Source organism: Neopsephotus bourkii, unplaced genomic scaffold (assembly GCF_033783945.1).
Source record: "Neopsephotus bourkii isolate Nb327-2 ecotype Australia unplaced genomic scaffold, CSIRO-AGI_Nbou_v1 NB_620, whole genome shotgun sequence".
Lineage (NCBI taxonomy): Eukaryota > Metazoa > Chordata > Aves > Psittaciformes > Psittacidae > Neopsephotus > Neopsephotus bourkii.
The window spans coordinates 2,525,687-2,546,569 of record NW_026901120.1 but is presented as its reverse complement, the minus strand read 5'-3'; the positions used below and the strand labels follow the sequence as shown (position 1 = coordinate 2,546,569).

General features: G+C 40.2%; 1 protein-coding gene across 1 annotated transcript; it reads left to right on the top strand.

Annotated features, from left to right (window-relative positions):
* Nucleotides 1-2,006: 2,006 nt before the first annotated feature.
* Nucleotides 2,007-19,783, top strand: GFPT2 (glutamine-fructose-6-phosphate transaminase 2). Its single transcript, XM_061352083.1, has 19 exons — nucleotides 2,007-2,234; nucleotides 7,157-7,264; nucleotides 7,890-7,988; nucleotides 8,694-8,819; nucleotides 9,311-9,369; nucleotides 9,860-9,994; nucleotides 11,472-11,533; nucleotides 13,092-13,171; nucleotides 13,461-13,578; nucleotides 14,240-14,403; nucleotides 14,909-15,004; nucleotides 15,110-15,207; nucleotides 15,548-15,668; nucleotides 15,990-16,147; nucleotides 16,283-16,397; nucleotides 16,905-17,032; nucleotides 17,640-17,807; nucleotides 18,215-18,376; nucleotides 18,933-19,783. Exons 1-19 carry the CDS (start codon nucleotides 2,228-2,230, stop codon nucleotides 18,975-18,977), a joined length of 2,049 nt encoding a protein of 682 aa, XP_061208067.1. The 5' UTR covers nucleotides 2,007-2,227; the 3' UTR covers nucleotides 18,978-19,783.
* Nucleotides 19,784-20,883: the final 1,100 nt, after the last annotated feature.

The window sequence follows — 20,883 nt, the reverse complement described above, 5'->3', positions numbered from 1 at the left end:
TCCACACTGTACCCTACTATATCCTACTTGTATTTTTTGATCAGGAGATGATACTTCCACATATTTTGGCTTCTAGACTTTAACAAGTTTTAAGGTGAGATGGGATCAGTTTGATCGTCTCCTTGAAATCTGTACAACCTGCCCCTTCAAGCCAAACCCACCCACCACTAAATACAATCAGTCTATGCTCTAACACACTTCCAAAGAGTGAAAAAGCCAAATGGCATCAGACAGATGAGGCTGGGGGGTGTTGACTGATAAGTTATTGAAGTTAACCACTGGTTAATGCAGCTCATACTTGCAGTTGAATCTCACTTTTGTTTAATCTTCTGCCTGGGAATGTCACATGGAAACATGAAATGTCTTGCATGAGTGGAATTTTGGGCTCTGACTCGTGATCTTCGGCAGTTAGTATTGCAGTGATGTTAAAAGAGGACAAAAAAGGTGTTTCTTTCCCATTGTCTACACCACTCATTAGGTAAAATGCATGTTGCACAGGGAGCAAAAAAACAGTTTCTTTATTGCATATGATTTATTATAAGTAGCAGTTTTACTTAACGTGCACAGCTGAGATTAGGAACCTCCCCCTTCGCTTGGGCTGCACTGGGGGAAACAAGATCAGAGATTGCTTCAGAGGAAGAGCAAAGCAACCTGAACAGACAAGACAAACTGGAATGGAGGTGTCAGAATGACCTGCCCGATGTCACACAGCAGCTCAGTGACAGAGCTGGGACAGTGACAAATCATGGGCCTGTTTGGCCTTATTCAGGGGGACAGGGGGAAGGAAAACAAAACTGGTTTTCACAGAGCATGGTGTGCATAGCTGTTTGACTCAGGCAGAAAAGATACACTTAATTTAGTCATTCTTTTAAACTAACCTAAAGCAGAATTTGTAACACTGTTCTCTTTAATTTTATGACTCAAAAATAATTTAAATCTAGGATTATTGCCTTAAAATTGAGGCATAGTTTCCTTCCTTAAAGTAGCACAAAAGTTGACCAAAAAATAACCCTGGAGTTCTTTTGTAGATGAAACATCGATGTTCCCATCTTTACCCTTCATTCAACCTCTCCATCAAAAGAAAAAGTGACAAGTTTGAGGGAACCACTACTTCGTGTAAAAAGCAACCTACAAAGATGAACATAAGTGAGAATGAGCCCTTAAATTCTAGCTTAAATGCTCTTGAATTTCAATAATTACCTATGAGACAAGGATCACCTCTGGAATAGTTTGGTACTTTTTAATGAGGAAGAAGAAACCATAAGCAGGCTGAATAATCATGGTACTTCATGTGTTTTTAACAAATCATGGTTGTTCAAAGTGCAGCTTGAGCTACTTTTGTGCATGCTTGCAGTCTAAGCTTGGCACTGGCTTTATGTCATCATTCCCTTTGCTTGGAGTAGGTTCCCAAAGAGATGAAATCACAAGTTTCTGTAGGAGACAAAGCCCGTGCCTGGGCTGCATGGGCCGTGCCTGCAGAACTGAACCTGTGCTGTGCCCTGTGGACAGTAATGGCTGGGCCAGGTCCTGTGGCCTTCCTCTCCACCACAGTGTCCCCACTGTGAAGAGAAGAGAAGAGATTCCTGGAGCCCATCTGCAGTTTCTTTCTTGCCAAGTAAATGGAAGAGACCACAGAGGCTGACCAGGAGCTCACCCTGTGGAGAAGGGCTCTCCTTCAGGCAGAGGCTGATGGCTCTCGCCTTTGGCCATTGTTCAGCTGCTCCCGAACGCGGGTTCTCCGAGTCCTGCCTGTGAGGATGAAGTTGGCTGTTGAACCTATGGCTTGAACCTATGGCTTTAAACGCTAGTGGCTGGAAAACCCAAGCCCGGAAAGGGTCTGCCCATGCCCTCTGGGGCCGCGGCGAGGCCTCCCGGGCTGCTTCACCTCCTTCGCCGTGTGGGCAGCCGGGGAGGCCTCGCCGCGGCCCCTGGGAGGGTCAAGCCGGGCAGGCGGGCGCGGCTGCCGGGGAAGGGCTGGGCTCTGCCGGGCGCGAACCGCCTCGGCCCCCCGCCCCTGGGCCGCCTCCTCGCTGGGGCTCTGCTCTCGCCTTGCACCCGCTGGGGGCCCCGGGCGGAGCGGCCCCAGCGCCCACTCCCCGGCCAATGAGCAGGGAGGCAGGGGCCGGCCCGGCCGAGCTATAAGAGCCGGGGAGGCGGCAGTCCCCGGGCGAGGCCGTCGGGTGGGAGCCGCGTTTCCTGTCAGCGGGAAGGACCGGGTGGTGCGACCATGTGCGGTGAGTGACGGGGCCGCGGGCAGCCTGGGCCCGCCGCAGGGCTTCGCCGTCCGGGCGGCACGGAGCGGCGGGCCCACACGGGCCGCGGCGGGGGTCGCTGATAGGAGCTGACAAAGCGGGCTGTGCCCGGGGCTGTCCGCCTCTTGTGCCGGGGTGCGGGACAAGCGCTGCTTTGTCCCCGAACCGAGGGGTGTCCGGCTGCCCGGGGTGACAGCGGGTCCCGGGGCTGCGGGAGTCCACAGCAGGGTCGTTCGGGACCGGCCGCGCCGCATCCATTGTGTGGGTTGGGAAGGGACAATGACCTGGCCTTGGGGTGATGGCAGGTAAAGGTGAAGCGTCTCTGTCCGCTCCCTTCTCCCGCGGAGAGAAGATTGCATTTCTGCTCCCCACAGCCTTTTCTCTCCGTGTTCTCCGTGCCTGGAGGCTTGTCCCGAGGTCTTGAGAACGACAACCGTCCCGTTCCCGGTTCCTCTGGGGTATGAGGGCTCCCTGTTAACCATTGCCCCCCCTGGGCCAGGTGCCTCAGTGCATCACCGCCTCGGCCGATGCACGGGCTGCCGGATGCGCTCGGCGCTGGCATTCCGAATGCAGGGATTAGTTGTGAGTCACTTCCAACTGCGGCGATAGAGAGGTTTTGTGGTTTCCAAACAAAAGGCTGAGAAGGAGCTTAATTCATAACTGATGAGAGTTTATCCAACTTCCTTTATCTAATAAAGATGAGATGGTGGAGATAATATCTGCAACTTGTATACAATTGCCTGGCTATGCTTTAGGTTGGATTAAAATCAAAGTGCAGGTTCAGAAGCTGCTAATGCGATGTATTTTAGTTATGGAGGAACTGTTAGTGAAATTTCACCTATCCTTTGAAGCCCCCTCTCGGGTCTGGAAGGATACTTTTGTCGAAAGTAGAAAAGTTTGTGCTTGTACTTCTCAGCCATTATGAACAAAACCTCTTTTGTGAGGTGCAGACTGAAAGTGAGTTGAGTTACGGCTCCAAAAAACGTGCTTTCTGAGCTGGGTATCTTTTTCCTGCCTCCACATCCTCTTTAATTGTAACCTCAGAAAGAGCAAGGAACTTAGAAAGTGACTTTCACTCGCTTGGGGACACGAGGTGGTACTGTTTGAGCTCCTACGTGACTATCAGGTCATTATAGATGGGACAAATGCATCTTCTAAACAAAACCCTTTCAGGTGAGAGACTTGGCTCAGTGCCTAAGCAAACCGAAGGTATTGGTGGCAAGCACTGGGCAGTGAGATACGCGATTGTAATATCAAAACCTTAGCATATCTGGGCTGTATATTGATTGGAAAATGAGGGTATTAACAGTGTTAAATGACTTTGGTAAAACGTCTAGGTTGGGGTGGAGTAGCTGACTTATGGCAGAGTGCAACAGTTCATAAAGTGCAGTAAGAATGGTGCTGGTATTCTTCCTAGCAACATTTGGAGACCTTTTACATTACATTTGTTACAGTGAAAGATGTCTCATGTCTTCTTTGCTATGCTGATCTGCTGTAGGAAGTGCAGGAGTTCTTGAGGTTGCAACCAACAGTTTCTAAATGACTTCCTTTTGTGGGGTTTATTTTTGCATATCTTTCCAGGTTTAAGTGTTGAAAATATGTCCTGTTGTGTTTTCTCTGGCTTCAGGTAACACAATAAGATTTAAACCCATTGTTTTCTGCTTTGAAAATATGGGGTCATTAAATATTGCCATAAGCATGCACTTTAGGAAACAAAGCTGAGATGTTATCACATTCATATGTTAAGAAGATAGAGTAACAAAAGTATGCAGGGTTTTAAACCCAGGTAAGATCTTATAAATTGATGATCTACCTATTTTAAATCAAAATTAGTTTCACCAGGGTATGAAGTTGAGACTGGGGCTTTTTCAAAGCTAAGTTTCTGATATCAGCAATGTGCCTACCCCAGTAGAGGCATCCTTTTATTTAAAAGAAAAAAGGAAAAAGAATTAATTTTGCTCAAACTTCAAGTATAGGCTGCCCCCTTCTTGATTTTGGTGAAGTCTTGCAATTGCAAGAGTTCTCGTGGCTTTTTCCCCCCAAAAATACTCAGTGAACTTTTCCTCTTCTTGTCATGTTGCTTGCAGTCTGGAAAGGGAAAGAGGAGACTCTAAAAGTCTTGATAGGCACATAAAGGGAGAGCCTTGCTTCCAGTGTCTGCACATGATCAAAGCTGGTTTTAGGAATGTTTTAACAAGCTCTGAGTATCTGATTCTAAAGGTAAGCTGTACATGGTTGATCTACTTCATGCTCTGTGAAAACTCTGTAGTTATGGAAAGTTATAAACTAGATTTAGCGTCGGGATCAAGAGAGCAATGCCCTGGTGAAACACTTCTTAAATGCTTTCACTGGATTCTATGCTTGTATGTATGACTTAAGAAAGTATTTCACTGCTTCTGTTGTGCTGACAAGTAAACATTGGCTTTCTTGATACATGCACTTCAGTATTGCATGAGCTTACAGTGTACTTGGGTTTCACTGGGGAGGAGAGATGCAAACTGTGGAAATGGCATCTAATACCTTGGGGAGGCCAATATAACGTAACTTGTGAGCATCACAAAACTCTTATCATAAGAGTGATTCAACTAAGATTCAGTCATACTGGTTTCCTTCCAGAGGGAATTAAGCTAGAAGAAGACTTTATCAGCAGTTGTTTCTACATCAGTTGAGCAATGTGCTTTAATTCTAGCCAAAATGATGACTAAGTAGGGGATAAAATATGCAAGTGGATAAATCCTGAAACAGAAAATTATGAGAGAAATGGTGCTGAGATAAAGATTTACTTCCTTTAACTGGAAGAGTTTGTAATATATTTCTTGAGAGGTCAGGCTGCAGCTATTGCTTTCATTGTACATGGCCTCTGGTGACTTCTGTGTCTTCTAAGTCACATATGTGGAAGCACAGCTACAGTTCCTTGGAAACAAGGATCTTTATAACAATTGCAGCACACTGGTACCATTGTATGGACTGTCCCGAAGGAAAGGTCTTCCTGGAGCTCAGTGTAGTCAGATTTGCCACATGGAACATACAAGGCTGCTGTGTCTTAAATACATTGTGAAATCTGGCCTAGAAAGTAGAGCTGGATCTGAAATGAGGTGTGTAGCAATGCTTTGGAATGATGTTGAGACATTTGTATTGAAGAAATTGAAGAATGCTGCTCTTGACTGAGGTTCATGGTTAGTGCCAGAGAGCGGCAAACATCTGCTGGGGAAAAAAGATCAACAAGCGCTCAGGCTGAAGTGACTGTATATAACCAGAGGCATTATTTTTCAAAGCGGCCCCAAAGAACAGTATTTAGCCGCTCAAATTCCCAAATACCTCTTTAAATGCAGCTATTGTCTTACTATCTCCATTAATGCTGGACACTGTAGAAATAATTAGGGTGAGCTCCTCATAAATCTCACTTCTGTAGCAGAAAAGCATTTTGCACCCTTTAATCCTTCCAAGAAAAATCCAGAGACCGACGTAATAGTCCCTTAGTCTCACTGTCAAACCAACAGTATTAATGGCTTAAAACCAGTGGAGCAACTGAATTCACAACCATATTTATAAGGCAGATTTATTGGTGTATCATTATAACAGCTGCTTCACTGAAGCCATTTACAGTTCAAAAGCCTTAATTGAAGGGGAAGAGGGTGTTAAATTTCAGACAAAGGCTTTCTCTATTTAAAACACTTGATTGTCTGAACTCCTTATCTTTTGAGCTCCTGAAGTCTGGTTTTTGATAACTGTAGTCTCCAGTCCTGACTTGTTGCTTGGAGAAACGTTTGTAATGGTGAATGCAATGTTTCTGTTTTATTGGGGTACAGGTTTGCAAAAGTTAATAAAAGGGTCTGATCGATCCTACAAAGTTCCAGGGAGAGCAGTAGGCAGAGAAAATGAATGTCTGTTTTTTCCTTTGCAGGTGACCTTTTGATTGCACCTTTTCTAAAGCTAAAACAACATCCCCCAAACCCCCCCTATTGAAAGAAATCTTTGTGTACTTTTGCTTTAAAAAAAGAGGAGAATAATGTGCAGGGGCAGGGTGGGGGAACCTACCCCAAAACTAAAAAAGTCACTTCTTGGTTGATGACTGGTCTATTCAAGAGATGAGGGCTCAGACGTTCAGACTCTTCCAGGCTCTGTTTGTCAAGCAGGCAAGGAGCGAGTTCACATCTTTCTTTATGATGCCTGTGTAAGAGTTGACCTGAGTAACACGGGGCAAGCAAAGGGATCTTACATCTCTGTTGAGTTTGGTTTGGCAGGCAGCGTTGTGTTGAGGCAGCGTAAAGGGTGAATGCTTGGTTTTTGGGTGACCCTGTTTTTGTATCTTCTCTTTCTTTCCTTTGTTGTCCTATCCTTTTGACTTCTGCCCTTTCTTTCTGTTTTCTTCTCTACTCTTTTCCCACTGAAGTGACTGTTGTATAAAGGATTAAGCTGGAGCCTTTCAGAAATAGATGTTGTGCCTAGTACCTACCCATGGGTATTTAAGGCCATGACTTTGATTACAAAAGTCTCCTTGTGTTAGTACTGGTGAATATATTCCTTCTTTGAATGTGTGGATATGCAATAGATCACAATGTTCCCATTTTCAGCGGTGGTGGTTTTCATGGAAAGCAGAAATTTTTTAAGCTCTCTCAACTGTTTAACTCTTGGTGGGTAACATGAGGAGAGTAAATCTGGCCAGGAAAATGTATGTGTTGTGTAGTGAAAATGGGGGTCCTGATTCATTTACTGTAGTTGAGATCCTTCCATTTAAAAACCCAGTAGGAAGAATTGTACTGAAGTGGAGGTTGGGTTCCCCTGGGACATCTTTGTGGTACTAGTTTTAAAGGGTCTTAAATTAAGTCTGAAGGGATGCAAACTCTAAAATAAATCTTTGCTTCTTTCCCCTTCTGCCCCCTTCCCCTCTTTTCTTTAAACAGGAATTTTTGCTTATCTAAACTACAGAGTGCCTCGGACTCGGAAGGAAATTTTTGAAACCCTGATAAAAGGATTACAGAGGCTGGAATACAGAGGATATGACTCCGCAGGTATGTAAACCAACTCAACAAATCAATTTTGGCGACCTATGGCTTCTTGCATGACTTTTTGGGTACTTTCAACTTCTGCATGTTGGGTTTTTCTTTCCTTTTTATCCTGCAGATTAAAAGATAAGAACTAATTACTTTAATTCTTGGAGTTCCTTCTTCAGCTTTCCTCCTGACTTTAAAATGGGTATTTAGCGCTCTAATCAGATGGAGGTTGAGGTTTAGTACACAAAGCAAACAGGGTGCAAGGAAGCAGGCCTCCATACTGGATGATGTAGGTTGTGCCTCAGCCTTTTTTGTGCATGAGACCCAGTGAGAGGATGAGGAAGATTAAACTTCTCTTTAAATTTCAGTTGGCTAATTTCATCAGGCAAAATGTATCAGTCTGTCCTCAAGCAAAATCAGAGATGACACGTTTGTATTTTCATCTGTGCAATGGATATAGACTTCATCTAGTTTGATTTGAACATACACAGGTCTAGCAACAGACTTCAAATACTTCAACTTGAAGGATGATTTAAAAATAATTGTTTCACTAATATGTGCTTGTCTGTATTTTCTCAGCCTTTTCTTCATCCACTGTATTTCATGCTTTAAATAACTCTTGTGACTGTGTCCTATACTGTAGGAGTGGCAATTGATGGAAATAATAATGAGGATAAGGAAAGGTTCATCAAACTAGTTAAGAAAAGAGGAAAAGTAAAAGCCTTGGAAGAAGAGTTGTACAGTAAGTATCTTAAATATTACCCCTTTACTTTGGCCCCCCAGTCAGATATCATCTGCATTTCAGCAGAAAGTCAGTCCATGAAATTACAGTTATGGTTTTGTACCAGAAATAAGTGCATTGTCTAATCCAATGGCAGATAAATTGCTTGTTCCCCCCAAATCTACACTGGAAAAGCAAGCTGGTCTTTAAGTATGTTGCTGTGACATTATCAGTCTACTCTCCCCTCTTTTGATTGCTTCTTTGTTCAGGACCTGGGCTCCCTTGGTGCTTTACTCAGACATTTCTGTGAAACACTGAAACATGGACTCTGAAAGAATTTACGACCATTTAAGCATCTGGCTGTCATCACAATCTGCTTTATGCAGTGCTCCCATCTGTGAAAAGCTGAAGTTGTGTTTTAATACGTTTACATTATCATTTGTAGTAATGTGGTCTGTTAGCCTAGCTGTTAGTATTGGCTGAAAATGCTTGAGTCTTGGCAAACAAAGTTTTAAACACAGTAGCTTGAACTATCTGAAGTGTAATGTCAGGAAAGCAAATGGTTTAAAAGCAAGGCAGAAGATAACTTCTAGATATTTGCCTGTAGGAATTCTCTTAGTGTTTTACTAGTTGTGTGTGTGTGTGAGAGAGACTCTATATTCTATATACTGAATATGAATATTCAGTAAACTGATGGGTTTTGGTTTTTTTTTTTTTTTTGTATAGAACAAGATGATCTGGATTCAAAAACAGATTTTGAAACACATTTTGGAATTGCTCATACTCGCTGGGCGACCCATGGAGTACCAAGTGCAATAAACAGTCACCCTCAGAGATCCGATAAAAGGAATGGTATGTAATCTCTGCAGCATTCTGGAACTGTATGAATTTAAAATGGTTCAATCCACATAGTACATATGTTCTCTGTTCTTACTAGTGTTATGGTGTCTGTTTTGTACATTAGGGCTAAGCTGTTGCCATTCCACCTAGGTTAGATGCTTTCACAACCAAATAGCCTCTTCTGAGGCTAAAGTGACACTGTAAAAGGTTAATGAAATCTGTTCTCTGAAAGCTAATGCAATATTCACATGAGATGGCTTGGTGCCATTTTACTGGGTGTAGTTTAAGACTGTCTTAATGATTTGGAACAACCTTTGCATGCCTCCAGAATTTGCAAGCTTCCACTCTCTTTTGTCCATGTTGTGATAAACTGCAGGTCTGAAAGCTATAGGAGGTAGTTTCTAGTGTACTTCTGAGCTGCTTTTTTACCCCTATAATTTTGTATTCTAATTTAAATATCTTAATTATTCATTACTGATGAATATGTATATATTTCCTTTTAGAGTTTGTTGTTATTCATAATGGAATCATCACAAATTATAAGGACCTGAGAAAGTTTCTGGTGAGTCTGTGACAACTTATTTCTACAACTGCTCCACCAACTGTCATCAGATTTTTCATGAATTTGTTGGAATCTGAAATCAAGTTTCTTGGTTTCAACTATAAAATAGTAGTGTGAAGGAGTGTACCTAACAAAAATTACTCAGGCGCTGGTAAAGTTATTGTAATCCTAAATGCAGAGTACTTAAAGTGACGATTTGCACTCAAATTCTTTGAGAGGGTGTGTGGAGTCGGCTCTCTCCTGTCTCTTGTTGTTTGACAGATGCTAAGCAAGTTTTACTGCATGTTTTATCATAGTATTTCTGAAAGAGTAGCTATGACAAAATAAGTCTTTATATTTTGTCTATAGTGATATATATCTACCAGTCCAGTGTAGTGCTCCATGCAGTCTGTCTTACTGTGCAGTTTCTGGTGGAAGGCAGCCAAGAGGCTTTTCAGTGTTTCTTGCCTGAGGATGAAAACCTTTTTTCCTTGTTTATATGATATTTCAGGAGAGCAAAGGTTATGAATTTGAATCTGAGACAGATACAGAAACCATCCCTAAATTGATCAAATACATGTATGACAACAGAGAGAGTGAGGACACCAGTTTTTCAGCCTTGGTAGAAAGAGTTATTCAGCAGTTGGTAAGTGGCAAGTTCCTTTCTTGTACTATAGTATAAGCTATTTGTAGAGTTCCTTAGTATTTCTTAGTATATCTAGATGCACTGATGCATCTAGATCCTTTGCAGGAGTCCTTAGAAGGTGCTGCATATAACACTTTTTTTTTTGCCTCTAAACAATGCTTAATAGACCAAGAAGTGAGATTAAAACTTTGGAAACTTCAAAGGCTTTTCAATGGTAAATCTTTAAATGGCATTCGTAGTGGGTTTTGGTTTGTTTTGTTTGTTTGATTGTTGTTTGGGCTTGTTTTTTTAAGCAAGAGGGTATCACAGTTTCTTAATGAAGTAGTTTCATTAAAAAAAATAAAATAGGAGCTTCTGGGGGTTGAAATCTCTCATAAAGGGCAGTGTGTTCTTAAAGACTATTCTGATCATGTTAAAACACTGCTGTGATTCAAGTTTGTCTAATGCGTTGGCTCCCCTGTTTGGAAATAGATCTAACAAGTTGTACTGATTCACCGTGTAGCAAGTTTCCAAACTGTGAAGTGGGAATCTACTGTTACTTAGTCTGTGAATGCTTGAAAACGTTGATAAATGCATTACAGACTTGGAGAAAGCTTGCTTTGTTTCCTCCCCCAGTCTCCGGGCAGATGTTTTCCCTCCCCTTCCTGCAGTTTCTTATGCTCTTTTCACCTCCCCTTTCTCCTCTCTGAAGCAGCTCTGTAAGATTCCCCTAGAGCAGGGCTGGAATACACATGAAGTAAAGACCTCTATGGGGCAAGAGGGAATAGCAACCACCTTCTTGAGGGAAAGGGTGACTTTACCTGACCACAGGGCAAGAGCAGAGTAGTCTGACTGGAGTCCCTGTGGGAGAAGTGGATGTTACCATCTCTCTTCTGTTTGCACATTGGGGTGTTTGCTCCTGCTTTTGGAACACTCTTAGAGCTTTCAAAGTATGGTAATACTATAGAGTGGTTGTTTGTGTGTTCCTGGGTTTTAATTCTTGCACTGTTGATTTTGTTTGGGTGTTTTTTGGTGGAGGTTTATTTATTTGTTTTTAAAATACATTAATGAGAATTAAACTAGAAGTAGTAACTCCAGAATCTTAGCTGAAAATGCATGATAAAATGCAGCTACATGCACATTCATATTAAAAATCTTTCTGAAAGTAAATGTTAATCAACATGAAGTCTGTTAGACATCTTGGAGATTTTCTTAACCCTTGCATTAGGAGGTATTGGTTTTATTTCTGAAGAGAGGCTGAGTGCTCACAGCCTGATCTTTCAGCTGTTGCAGTGGTACGTGCGTTTTAGCTTGTTCTGCTCCGTAACCAATTCCTTTAAAGGTGCAGTCTGCCCTCCAGGAAGAGATTCCTGATAGTAGTAAAGAGCTTTCCTTCACAGCCACCTCAGGAAGAGGGGCCCCAGTTTAATGAGATGCAACTAATCGAGATAAGTTGTTTAAGGCTTTTTTGTTTCTCTTTTGTTTGCATGGTTTCCAGGAAGGTGCTTTTGCATTGGTTTTCAAGAGCATCCATTACCCAGGTGAAGCTGTTGCTACCAGGTTGGTAAAAGTCCATTTTATCCATAATTTAAGCTTTTTAGGTGGTAAAAAAACCCCCTGTGTCATCTCTTAAAGATACTAAAATACTGATGTTTAAAGTGCTTAATTAACCAAAACTCAGAAGGCAACCGCACTAATGGAATCCTTTTGAAATGCAGCAAAATTCTGCTGAGCAACTCTTCAACTGACTATTAAATATAACTTGAGCTGTACTGACTGCAGGTAACCAAATTTCCAGAGGCTTGGTTTGATTCTCTATAATCTTTAACATAATTTTGTTTAATAAATTAGCTATGGCTATTCACTTTTGGAGGATGCAAAGGCAATAGTGAAAAGTAACCAGATGATGTTTTCTTGCTTCATGCAAATACACATTGGGTTGGAGATCATTCAAATGACACGCTTGGAACATACTACCCACAAACTCATTCCCATAGTGTGTTCTCGTACCTGTTACAGTGTGTCAATAAAGAAACTCAGTGTATTTTGTGTTGCTAAGGTTGTATTTAGAGTGTGTCAACACTTCTGTATCAAAAAAAGGGGGAAGAGTATCCTTCAAGTTTACTTCACATTGAATAAAGACCGAGATAAGTATGTTCAGGTTGGCTGAAGTGACATCATACAAACAGGTTATACAAATGGTGTTCTATAATGGTTGTAGAATTTATGAGAGGTTGTTTTTTTTTTTCTGTATAAGTTCTGCTTTTATTTGTGACTTGGAAAACAACTTTCAGGAAATGTCAAGATATTAAAGTAGCAAGTGAATTAGCATTGGGAATAAAGACTGTTTTATACAACAACCAAAAAGCCTATTGCTTCTGTGCCCTAAAATGGGTCTATATTAAAATTGTGGAAAAGCCAGCTGTACCATCACTCTAACTGGAGAACATTTTCTGAAATGCTCTATTCTATATGTGGTTCAGGTTTGGGTTTTCAGGAGTAAGGGGTTTAAGAGAAGCTAAACATGTAACTTGAGGCTCTGTGTGTGTGTGAATTACTTCTTTATTACTGTGGGGTTTCTTTAATTTTATTTTAATCTCTTCAGTGTGGAATATGAGCCATATGATTTCAAAAGGACCTGAATATTCTATAGTTTCAGAGGTGCAGTAGTGATGGCTGACATTTCTAAATTTAAAAGGTTAAATTTTGAAACAGAATTTCTGTAGTAAAGAGCACTGGAGTTTAGTGCTGGCTCACTAAAGATGCAGAGCAAGCTTTCTTTAAATAAAGGTATTCAAACTGAGGCCTGCATGAAGCTGTTTTGTGATTACTGGAAGGAAAACAACTAGTTCATATATGTTTTTCTCTACCTGAGTGTAGTTCATGGGGAAAGACCAAGGCATTATGGTACTTCCTCATATCATTATATTTGGCAAATCTAACAGAAACAAGCCAAGTTTATATAATTCCTGCCACATAATGGCATTAGGATGAGGGTTGAGGAGGATCTTCCTCATTAGGGAGCTAGATGGGATATTGTCTTTCAACTTCACAGATGTCCTTTGACTGTTTTGTATGCACTTTTCTCCTTTTAAACTTGTGCATTTTCCCTTTGTAGGAGAGGGAGTCCTTTGCTTATTGGGGTTAGGAGCAAGTACAAGCTCTCCACTGACCAGATTCCTGTTTTATATAGAACATGTAAGTTGAGAAATCCAATTACGTTATCTGTAAGAACTAAAATAGTTGTTACTTTACGGTTAGAAATTAGGTTAATTGATCTTTCTACTATAAAACTACCATCTGATATCCCAAATAGCTTTTTAGCTGAGGATATTATATTTTTATACTGCTAAATGTGTAGTTCATGTAAAAATCCCATCCCCCCAAAATACTTGTGTAACTCTGATACCTTGAACCTGTATAGTCTGTAATCTCTTAACTTGAACAGATCTGGCTTTGCATTTAAAGTGTCTCATTTCCTTCATAGGCAACATTGAGAATGTGAAGAACATGTGCAATTCACGAATGAAAAGACTGGACAGCTCTACCTGCCTTCATGCTGTTGGGGATAAGGCAGTAGAATTCTTCTTTGCTTCAGATGCAAGGTAGTACAAGTACTTAAGTGTTTCTCAAAATACTGTTTTTCTTTAGAAGCAAGATAGTTCCATAAATCTCATGCTGTACAATTGTTTTCTGATAGAATAGCTTCTAATCCAGGCAACTTCATAAAGCCCCAGGCTAAGAATGTAAAATGTGAAGGCTTAATATCAGTGTTAAACATATGCAATATCTGCCAGTTGTTAACCTCTGTATAAGATACATCCAGTGTATGAAGATAAGTTAGGTACAAATAGACACCATCACCTGAGTATTTGGGCAAACTATAGATTAGTCTAGGTTTTGGTTTTTTAATCTATCAGAGGATGAAATAACTCAGCAGGAATCTGGACATCAGGTATGCATTTATCTCAGAAACAAGACTGTGGCCTTATTAGGGGTCCATCAGGTTGGCAAGATCGGATCAGCAGGAGCTTGATGATGCAAGATGCTGTGGTTCTCGAGCCTTCTGCTCCAGGTTCCTGTGAGAGTGCAGGAGGAGCAGCAGATGGAGCCATTTCCTTTAAGATTGCTCTATCTGTAATGATGTCCAAAAGGAAGATGGAAGGGGAGCTGTAAGTGCTGTATGGCATATTTAATTGCTTTGAATCCTGCTACCAGCTCTTACTGATGTGTCAAGTTTGTTTTGCTTCTGTTTTTTTCCTGTAGTGCTATCATTGAACATACCAACAGAGTAATTTTCTTAGAAGATGATGACATTGCAGCAGTAACTGATGGGAAGCTTTCAATTCACCGTCTCGAGCGTTCAGCTAGTGATGATCCTTCCCGGGCCATCCAAACCTTGCAGATGGAATTGCAGCAAATCATGAAGGGTGGGTTGAACATCTGTAAGCAAGTATCATTGAAGACTGAGATTGACTGTGTAGTAGAAAAGGCAAAAAACTGCTAATTTGTTGTGGAAATACCTGATATTAAGGCTTTTTGTGCTGGGAGTTGACAATTTCAAGCTTTAAGACCAAGGGAAGATGTGTGGTGTGGCACCCTACCCATTTTAGTTTTGGAAAAGTTCTAAATGTTTAGTGTTAACTAATGTTACCATGTTATAGTTGCTTTCACTGTAAATGGAGAAATGAAGTGTAATACAGAAGTTTACTTAGAAAGGAATTCAGTTACCTTGTCAGAGTTAAGAAATGAAACCAACCAAATAGAGGAACTACTAATCCATCCCTTCTTCTCGCCTGTTCCTAAGCTTGTGTTTAAGCTAACACAGTCAAATTAGCTTGCTACTGCAGGTTATCTTAAATGTTGACTCTCTTTAACTGTAATAGACTTCAAATAACAAACAGAACCTTAACCATGTAATGTTTTTCTAAACAGGGAACTTCAGTGCATTCATGCAAAAGGAAATTTTTGAGCAACCAGAATCAGTTGTGAACACGATGAGAGGCAGGGTGAATTTTGAGAGCAGCACAGGTAACTGAGGGCAGCCACTCAGGCTGCACTAAGCCTGCACATTTGGGACATGTTAGCTAGAACATGACATACACCATTGATATATTCTTGCTTGTTTGTTTACAGTTCTGCTGGGGGGGCTGAAGGATCACCTCAAAGAAATCAGAAGATGCAGAAGACTGATCATTATTGGCTGTGGGACCAGTTACCATGCTGCAGTTGCTGTATGTTCAGCCTTAGCTAAATGCATATATTAACTCATGGTTTCTGGGTTTATAGACAATAGCTTTTCATCTGCTTTTTCTTCTGTATCTCAAACTTTGGCTTTAATTGAGGGATCTCAGCCTTTTAGTTTTCTTTTGTGCCACAATATTTATTAATGCTCTGATGCTGTTATCTGCCATGCTAGAAATTCACTTTTTTCACCTTGTTTTTTAAAGCTCTATTATACTGTAGTTACCAGTTATTATAATAAGCATCCATTCAGATTATCTCTAACTTTTAAGATATTGAGGCTTTTATGGGTGGCAGTATTAACCAATATTGTGTGCTGCTTGAATACAGACTCGACAAGTACTGGAAGAATTAACTGAGTTACCAGTGATGGTGGAACTTGCTAGTGACTTCTTGGATAGAAACACACCTGTATTCAGAGATGATGTGTGCTTTTTTATAAGTCAGTCAGGTAAGCTGTGTTTACTGTTTGCCTTCACTTGAGTGCAAACTGTAGAATAAAAAGCCAATGATTTATTACTTTCTGCATGCTGCAAAGGAGGGTGATGGCTAATGGGCCAGATTTGGCTTGAATTCAGGTTTCTTTCCAGCTTGATTCAAATTCATAGACAATGAGTGAGTGATGAAGGGCTGTTTTCAGTTGCATTTTGCATTGTGGCTGCAGTTACTTAGAACACACTGTGTAGAATTTTAAGGCTTTTCAGGAATCATGCTTTTCAGGAATTAAAATTATCCTCTGTCAACCTGAAGTCAAGATGTATATGTTTTCCAGGTGAAACTGCAGATACACTTATGGCCTTGAGGTATTGTAAGGACCGTCGTGCTCTAACAGTTGGCATTACAAACACAGTTGGAAGCTCAATATCCAGAGAAACTGACTGTGGTGTACATATCAATGCAGGACCGGAGATAGGTGTGGCAAGCACAAAGGTAATTGCTGTTCAGGGTTTGACTTTCATACTTCAGCCTGTGGAATCCAATTAAAATTTTAATTGTATCACTTCAAACTGAGCTCATATGAACTCTCTGCTGACTTCACTGCTAAATGTTTTGTTTTGTCTGCAGGCTTATACCAGCCAGTTCGTGTCTCTTGTAATGTTTGGCTTAATGATGTCTGAAGACAGAATTTCCTTGCAGAAAAGGCGACAGGAAATCATTAGTGGACTAAAATCGTTGCCAGGTATATTGATATTTTGGGGTTTAGGAGGGATAGGGGATGTTGTTTAATGGGCAATATAAAATACTACTGGGGATGCTTCTTTCTCACTGAAGTTTCACTCTCGCCCTCCTCCTGGAAAGCTGACAATACAAGAAAAATGGACTATTAGTTTCTGCACTAATGGCCAATTTTACAAGCACCCTTCCAAGAAAGTTGGCAGGAAGATCACAATTTTCGTGGGTTGGGTTTTCTAATTACAGTAGAGTAGTTTTGTATGAGACACATTACTTGATCTCTTAAACTGGTGATTTAAAATGGATATTCACAGCTTCCTTTGGAAATAGAAATGGGATGTGTGAGCACTGCTTAAACCAATAGTTGCTTTAAATTTGTTACTGTAAATAAGGCTGGAGGGAAATATCCTTAAACTGCAGTCAAAGATGCAAAGTGAATGTTTGACAACTACAAGCAAACTATCTTTTCCAGTTAAAAAGATTTTTAATAGGTGCTTTTTATGTGTCTCAATAGAGATGATTAAAGAAGTCTTGTCCTTGGATGAGAAGATACACGACTTAGCTCTTGAACTGTACAAACAAAGGTCCCTGCTGGTTATGGGTCGTGGGTATAATTATGCCACTTGTCTGGAAGGAGCTCTGGTAAGAACTTCTCAATATATTGTTAGATGTTGTTTAAAATGAGCTTTTGTGGTTTCTACAACATAGTTTATTTCTAATATTTCAACTTAATTGTGCTGTGGTAAGTTGTGCTGCAGTAAGTTGTACTGCAGTAGAACCTGCTATCTGTAACTAAGAGTATTTAGCCCTGTTGGATTGAACACATAAGGTGAAGCTGGATACAATAATCAGTTTCTTGTTTCTTTCACATAATAAATAAAGTTAAATGAATCTATTATATAAAAGCACAGTGTGCTGATGTGGATAAGATGGTCAAGCAGGAAACATGAATTGTTGTGAACGCATCCACCTCCTGCAGAAGTTTGAAATGTTAAAGGTAGACTGCAGTAGCCAAGGTTTTGCTGGGTGTTTGTTTCTTAAAGTTCCTGTTGATTACTCCATTTCTTTATCTGCAAATGCATGTCAAGGGGCAAGCTCTGCTTCCTCCGGCTGACCTTTGAAAATACCAACTTTGTACCATGAGTCTGTATTTAAGTGGCAGATGTAAACCTTCCTGTTTTGCTTCTTGTGGCTTTTATTTCTCATCTGATTTACTGGTGACTCGATGACATTTGCTTTTTTTTTTTAGAAAATAAAAGAAATCACCTATATGCACTCTGAAGGTATCCTGGCTGGTGAGCTGAAACATGGGCCATTGGCCCTCATAGATAAACAAATGCCTGTTATCATGGTGATAATGAAGGATCCTTGTTTCACCAAGTGCCAGAATGCTCTGCAACAGGTCACTGCTCGACAGGTAAGCTGTTTAACTAGCAGAGTGTAATAGAGAAGGAGGTTGTGTATGGTGTATTGCTGCTGGCTGTGCCTCAAAAAAAAAGAGTGTATTGGTGATTTTTTTAAATTGTTATGAATAAAACACTATACCTGCATTGTAGGTAGTTATTATAGGTTACCAACACTAGTGAAAAGTGATTGCATGTGGGTGGTTTGAGGTTTTTGGTTTGTTTTTGAAGTACGTGGAGTAATGTTAAAACTCCATAGGTTGAAAATATTCCAGTGAATGAAAAACTCCTTAATGCAAGACCAGCGTTGTCTTTTAACTACCTGAGTGCCTTCAAACATACTACAAGCATGCTGTGAATGGATACTTCAAAGCAGTCCTAAGCCACCTCTTCACTTAACACTGCAAAATTTTATTTGCAGGGTCGTCCAATCATTCTGTGTTCTAAAGAAGACACAGAAAGCTCAAAATTTGCCTATAAAACCATTGAGCTGCCTCATACAGTTGACTGCCTTCAAGGAGTCTTGAGTGTTATTCCTCTCCAGTTGCTTTCATTCCACCTGGCTGTTCTCAGAGGATATGATGTAAGTGCTTTCTGTGTTTAGCACTCCAGTTAGTGCAGTTTTAAACTTCCTCCTATCAGTGTAAAGTGAGAGACTCAGTTATATGGCATATCTAAGAAGGAACTATGGTAATAGTGGAGCTTATAGCAACTGGGGTAGTAGAGGTGTCGTTTCAGTGCTAATTCTTCAGCTGTATATTTTTTTCTAATTGGTATCCTTCTAGTTAAGAGTGCAGATAGGACTTTTTCAGAGAAATAAAACTGTGATATTGCATTTTAACATGAAATAGGTCAGTGCTTTGTACAGCTTAGTTTGTCACTGGCTAGGTGTGTCAGTTTGATAATGATGACTGCGTTGGGAAGGTACCCTGGGAAAACAAATATGTATTTGTTAGGAGAGCTTTGGAAGCAAGGCTGAATTTAACAGTGAGTCATTATCTGCAGTTTCTTGTGTGTGTTAATATGTCTAGAACAAAGCAGAACTCATTAGGATGTCTAAAAAAGCACACTAAATGAACTGTGAAATGCAGAATGTCAGTGTTACTGTCAGATACTGAAAGTCTGTCTCTTCATTCTAGGTGGACTTTCCAAGAAACTTGGCCAAATCTGTTACTGTAGAATAACAGTCATGAACAGCTGATGTTTTTCTCACCAGACCTCCGAGTTATACTTGTAGAAATGTGTTGTTCTGAATGGATAAGTACATGTTTTTCTAAAGAGAATGACAGTACTAACTGGAAAGTGTCACAAGGATTTATCTTGCAGCTTTAAAAGCTTTTGATGTGCCTTGTATCCAAGTGCTTTTGCTATTCCTCTAAGTCCTGAAATTGCCAAAGAAGACAAAAATTGTTTACACATGGTATACTGAATGAACTTTTTTACTGTGCAATATATATATACAGCTCTCTTCAGAGTAACTGTGAACATTTTTTTTAGCCTACACTACTTAACTAGTTTTAAAGATATAGTATTTATAACTACAATTGTATAGCTTTCTTTAAGTTATTTTTTTAGTACATTGCTTATCTGTAGCATTGGTAATGCTCAGAATGTAAATACTGAGCATGTTGACACTTGTGTACAGTTGTTAGGGGGTTTTTTTCTTACTTCAGCCTCAAACTGGAAACTTGTCCCTCTTCCTCCCCAGCTTCCCCCCACCACCTTTGCATTTGTGTTTCATATTCAACCAGTCATTTGCAAAGCTCTTCTGTGACTGTCAGTTCCCCACAATGTTTTAAATATCTGCTTCTTTCAACTAATTATTTGAAAAACAAGAGCAACATTTTGTTTTGTATGCCACCCCAGCTCTTATTTGCATAACATGTACAGTACAAGAAAATAAGGGAACTGGATGTCTTTCAAGTGATGTTTCTGTTTGGAGAGTGTACAATGAGATTACAATGCAATTAAAAGATTATATAAATTCTTCTTTTTTGTGTTTCATTTGTTTTGGTTTTTACTTGAACTTGATGCCTCTTCATATAGGGTCTGAACAGAAGTACAGCACCATAGTACTCTGTTACAAGTAACAGTGTTCTCCCCTAGTCTTGCCTAAATCCTGATATCAGATTTCTTTCTTTCTTGGGCTAGTTCTTCCTGTGTCCACAGGTCTCCCATGTAGAAACACCTCACTTTTCCTTATCCAGCAGATGTGTTGCAAAATAGTTGTCAGGTTTGGGTAGCTTCCACAGGAATACAGGAGAACTCAGTGTGGTGACTGTTCCTTGATGTTTTGCCAGATGTGTTGAAACAATAGTGTTATCTCAGATTGTAGCTCCTACTGTGGTTGATACCAGCTACTGATTAAACCTTTGTCTTTTTCCTTCTGCTAAGGTAGATGAATGAGGGAAGAAATTTTCTGCAAGTAAAAATAGAAGCTGTTTAATTACATACACTGTTTATGGTCAGAAAGTTGCCTCTTTGGCCAAGAAAAAAATGCCATAAATTTGTATTTAACATAGTATCTAAACTACAGACACAAGAATATATATGAGAAAACTCACCACCCTCTACCAGCAAATAAGAGAATGATAAATACATCTTTAAGCTAGGACTAAAGCCTTATTTGATTAACTTATATATTTGCAAAAGCACACTTTGCTAGTTGTGAACTAACTACCAACAGGAAACATCTATGAACCTTAATGAAATAAGGTTGTTACACAAAGATCTCTGTTCGTTTGTTATTTTGGAACAGTCAGAAATCGTAATATTTGACATTTTATGAACTAAATCATTGACTACTAAAACTTTATTTATGATGCTACTCTACAGGCTTGCTTCTCGCTGGAAACGTTTGAATGCTTATGTAGGTTAATAACTTGAAAGTGTTATACTAGCTTGTTGTAACAGGAGCTTCTTACTGGAAACTGCTCTAGTACTTTTTATAACCACATGAAAGAACCTAAATCATAACGAAAAGGATGGTGATAATCTGACCTAGATGCCAAGAATATGTAACTGGGTACCCAACATGTTTTGGTAAGTGATGCAAAGCCCTCTTTTACTGGCTGTCTAGAATTAGTAACT

Bases quoted from the DNA above. Each gene is read 5' to 3' on its own strand.
- GFPT2 (XM_061352083.1), top strand. The intron at 13,172-13,460 runs GTAAGTTGAGAA...TTTCCTTCATAG, and splicing joins TCCTGTTTTATATAGAACAT to GCAACATTGAGAATGTGAAG. The intron at 13,579-14,239 runs GTAGTACAAGTA...TTTTTCCTGTAG, and splicing joins TTCTTTGCTTCAGATGCAAG to TGCTATCATTGAACATACCA.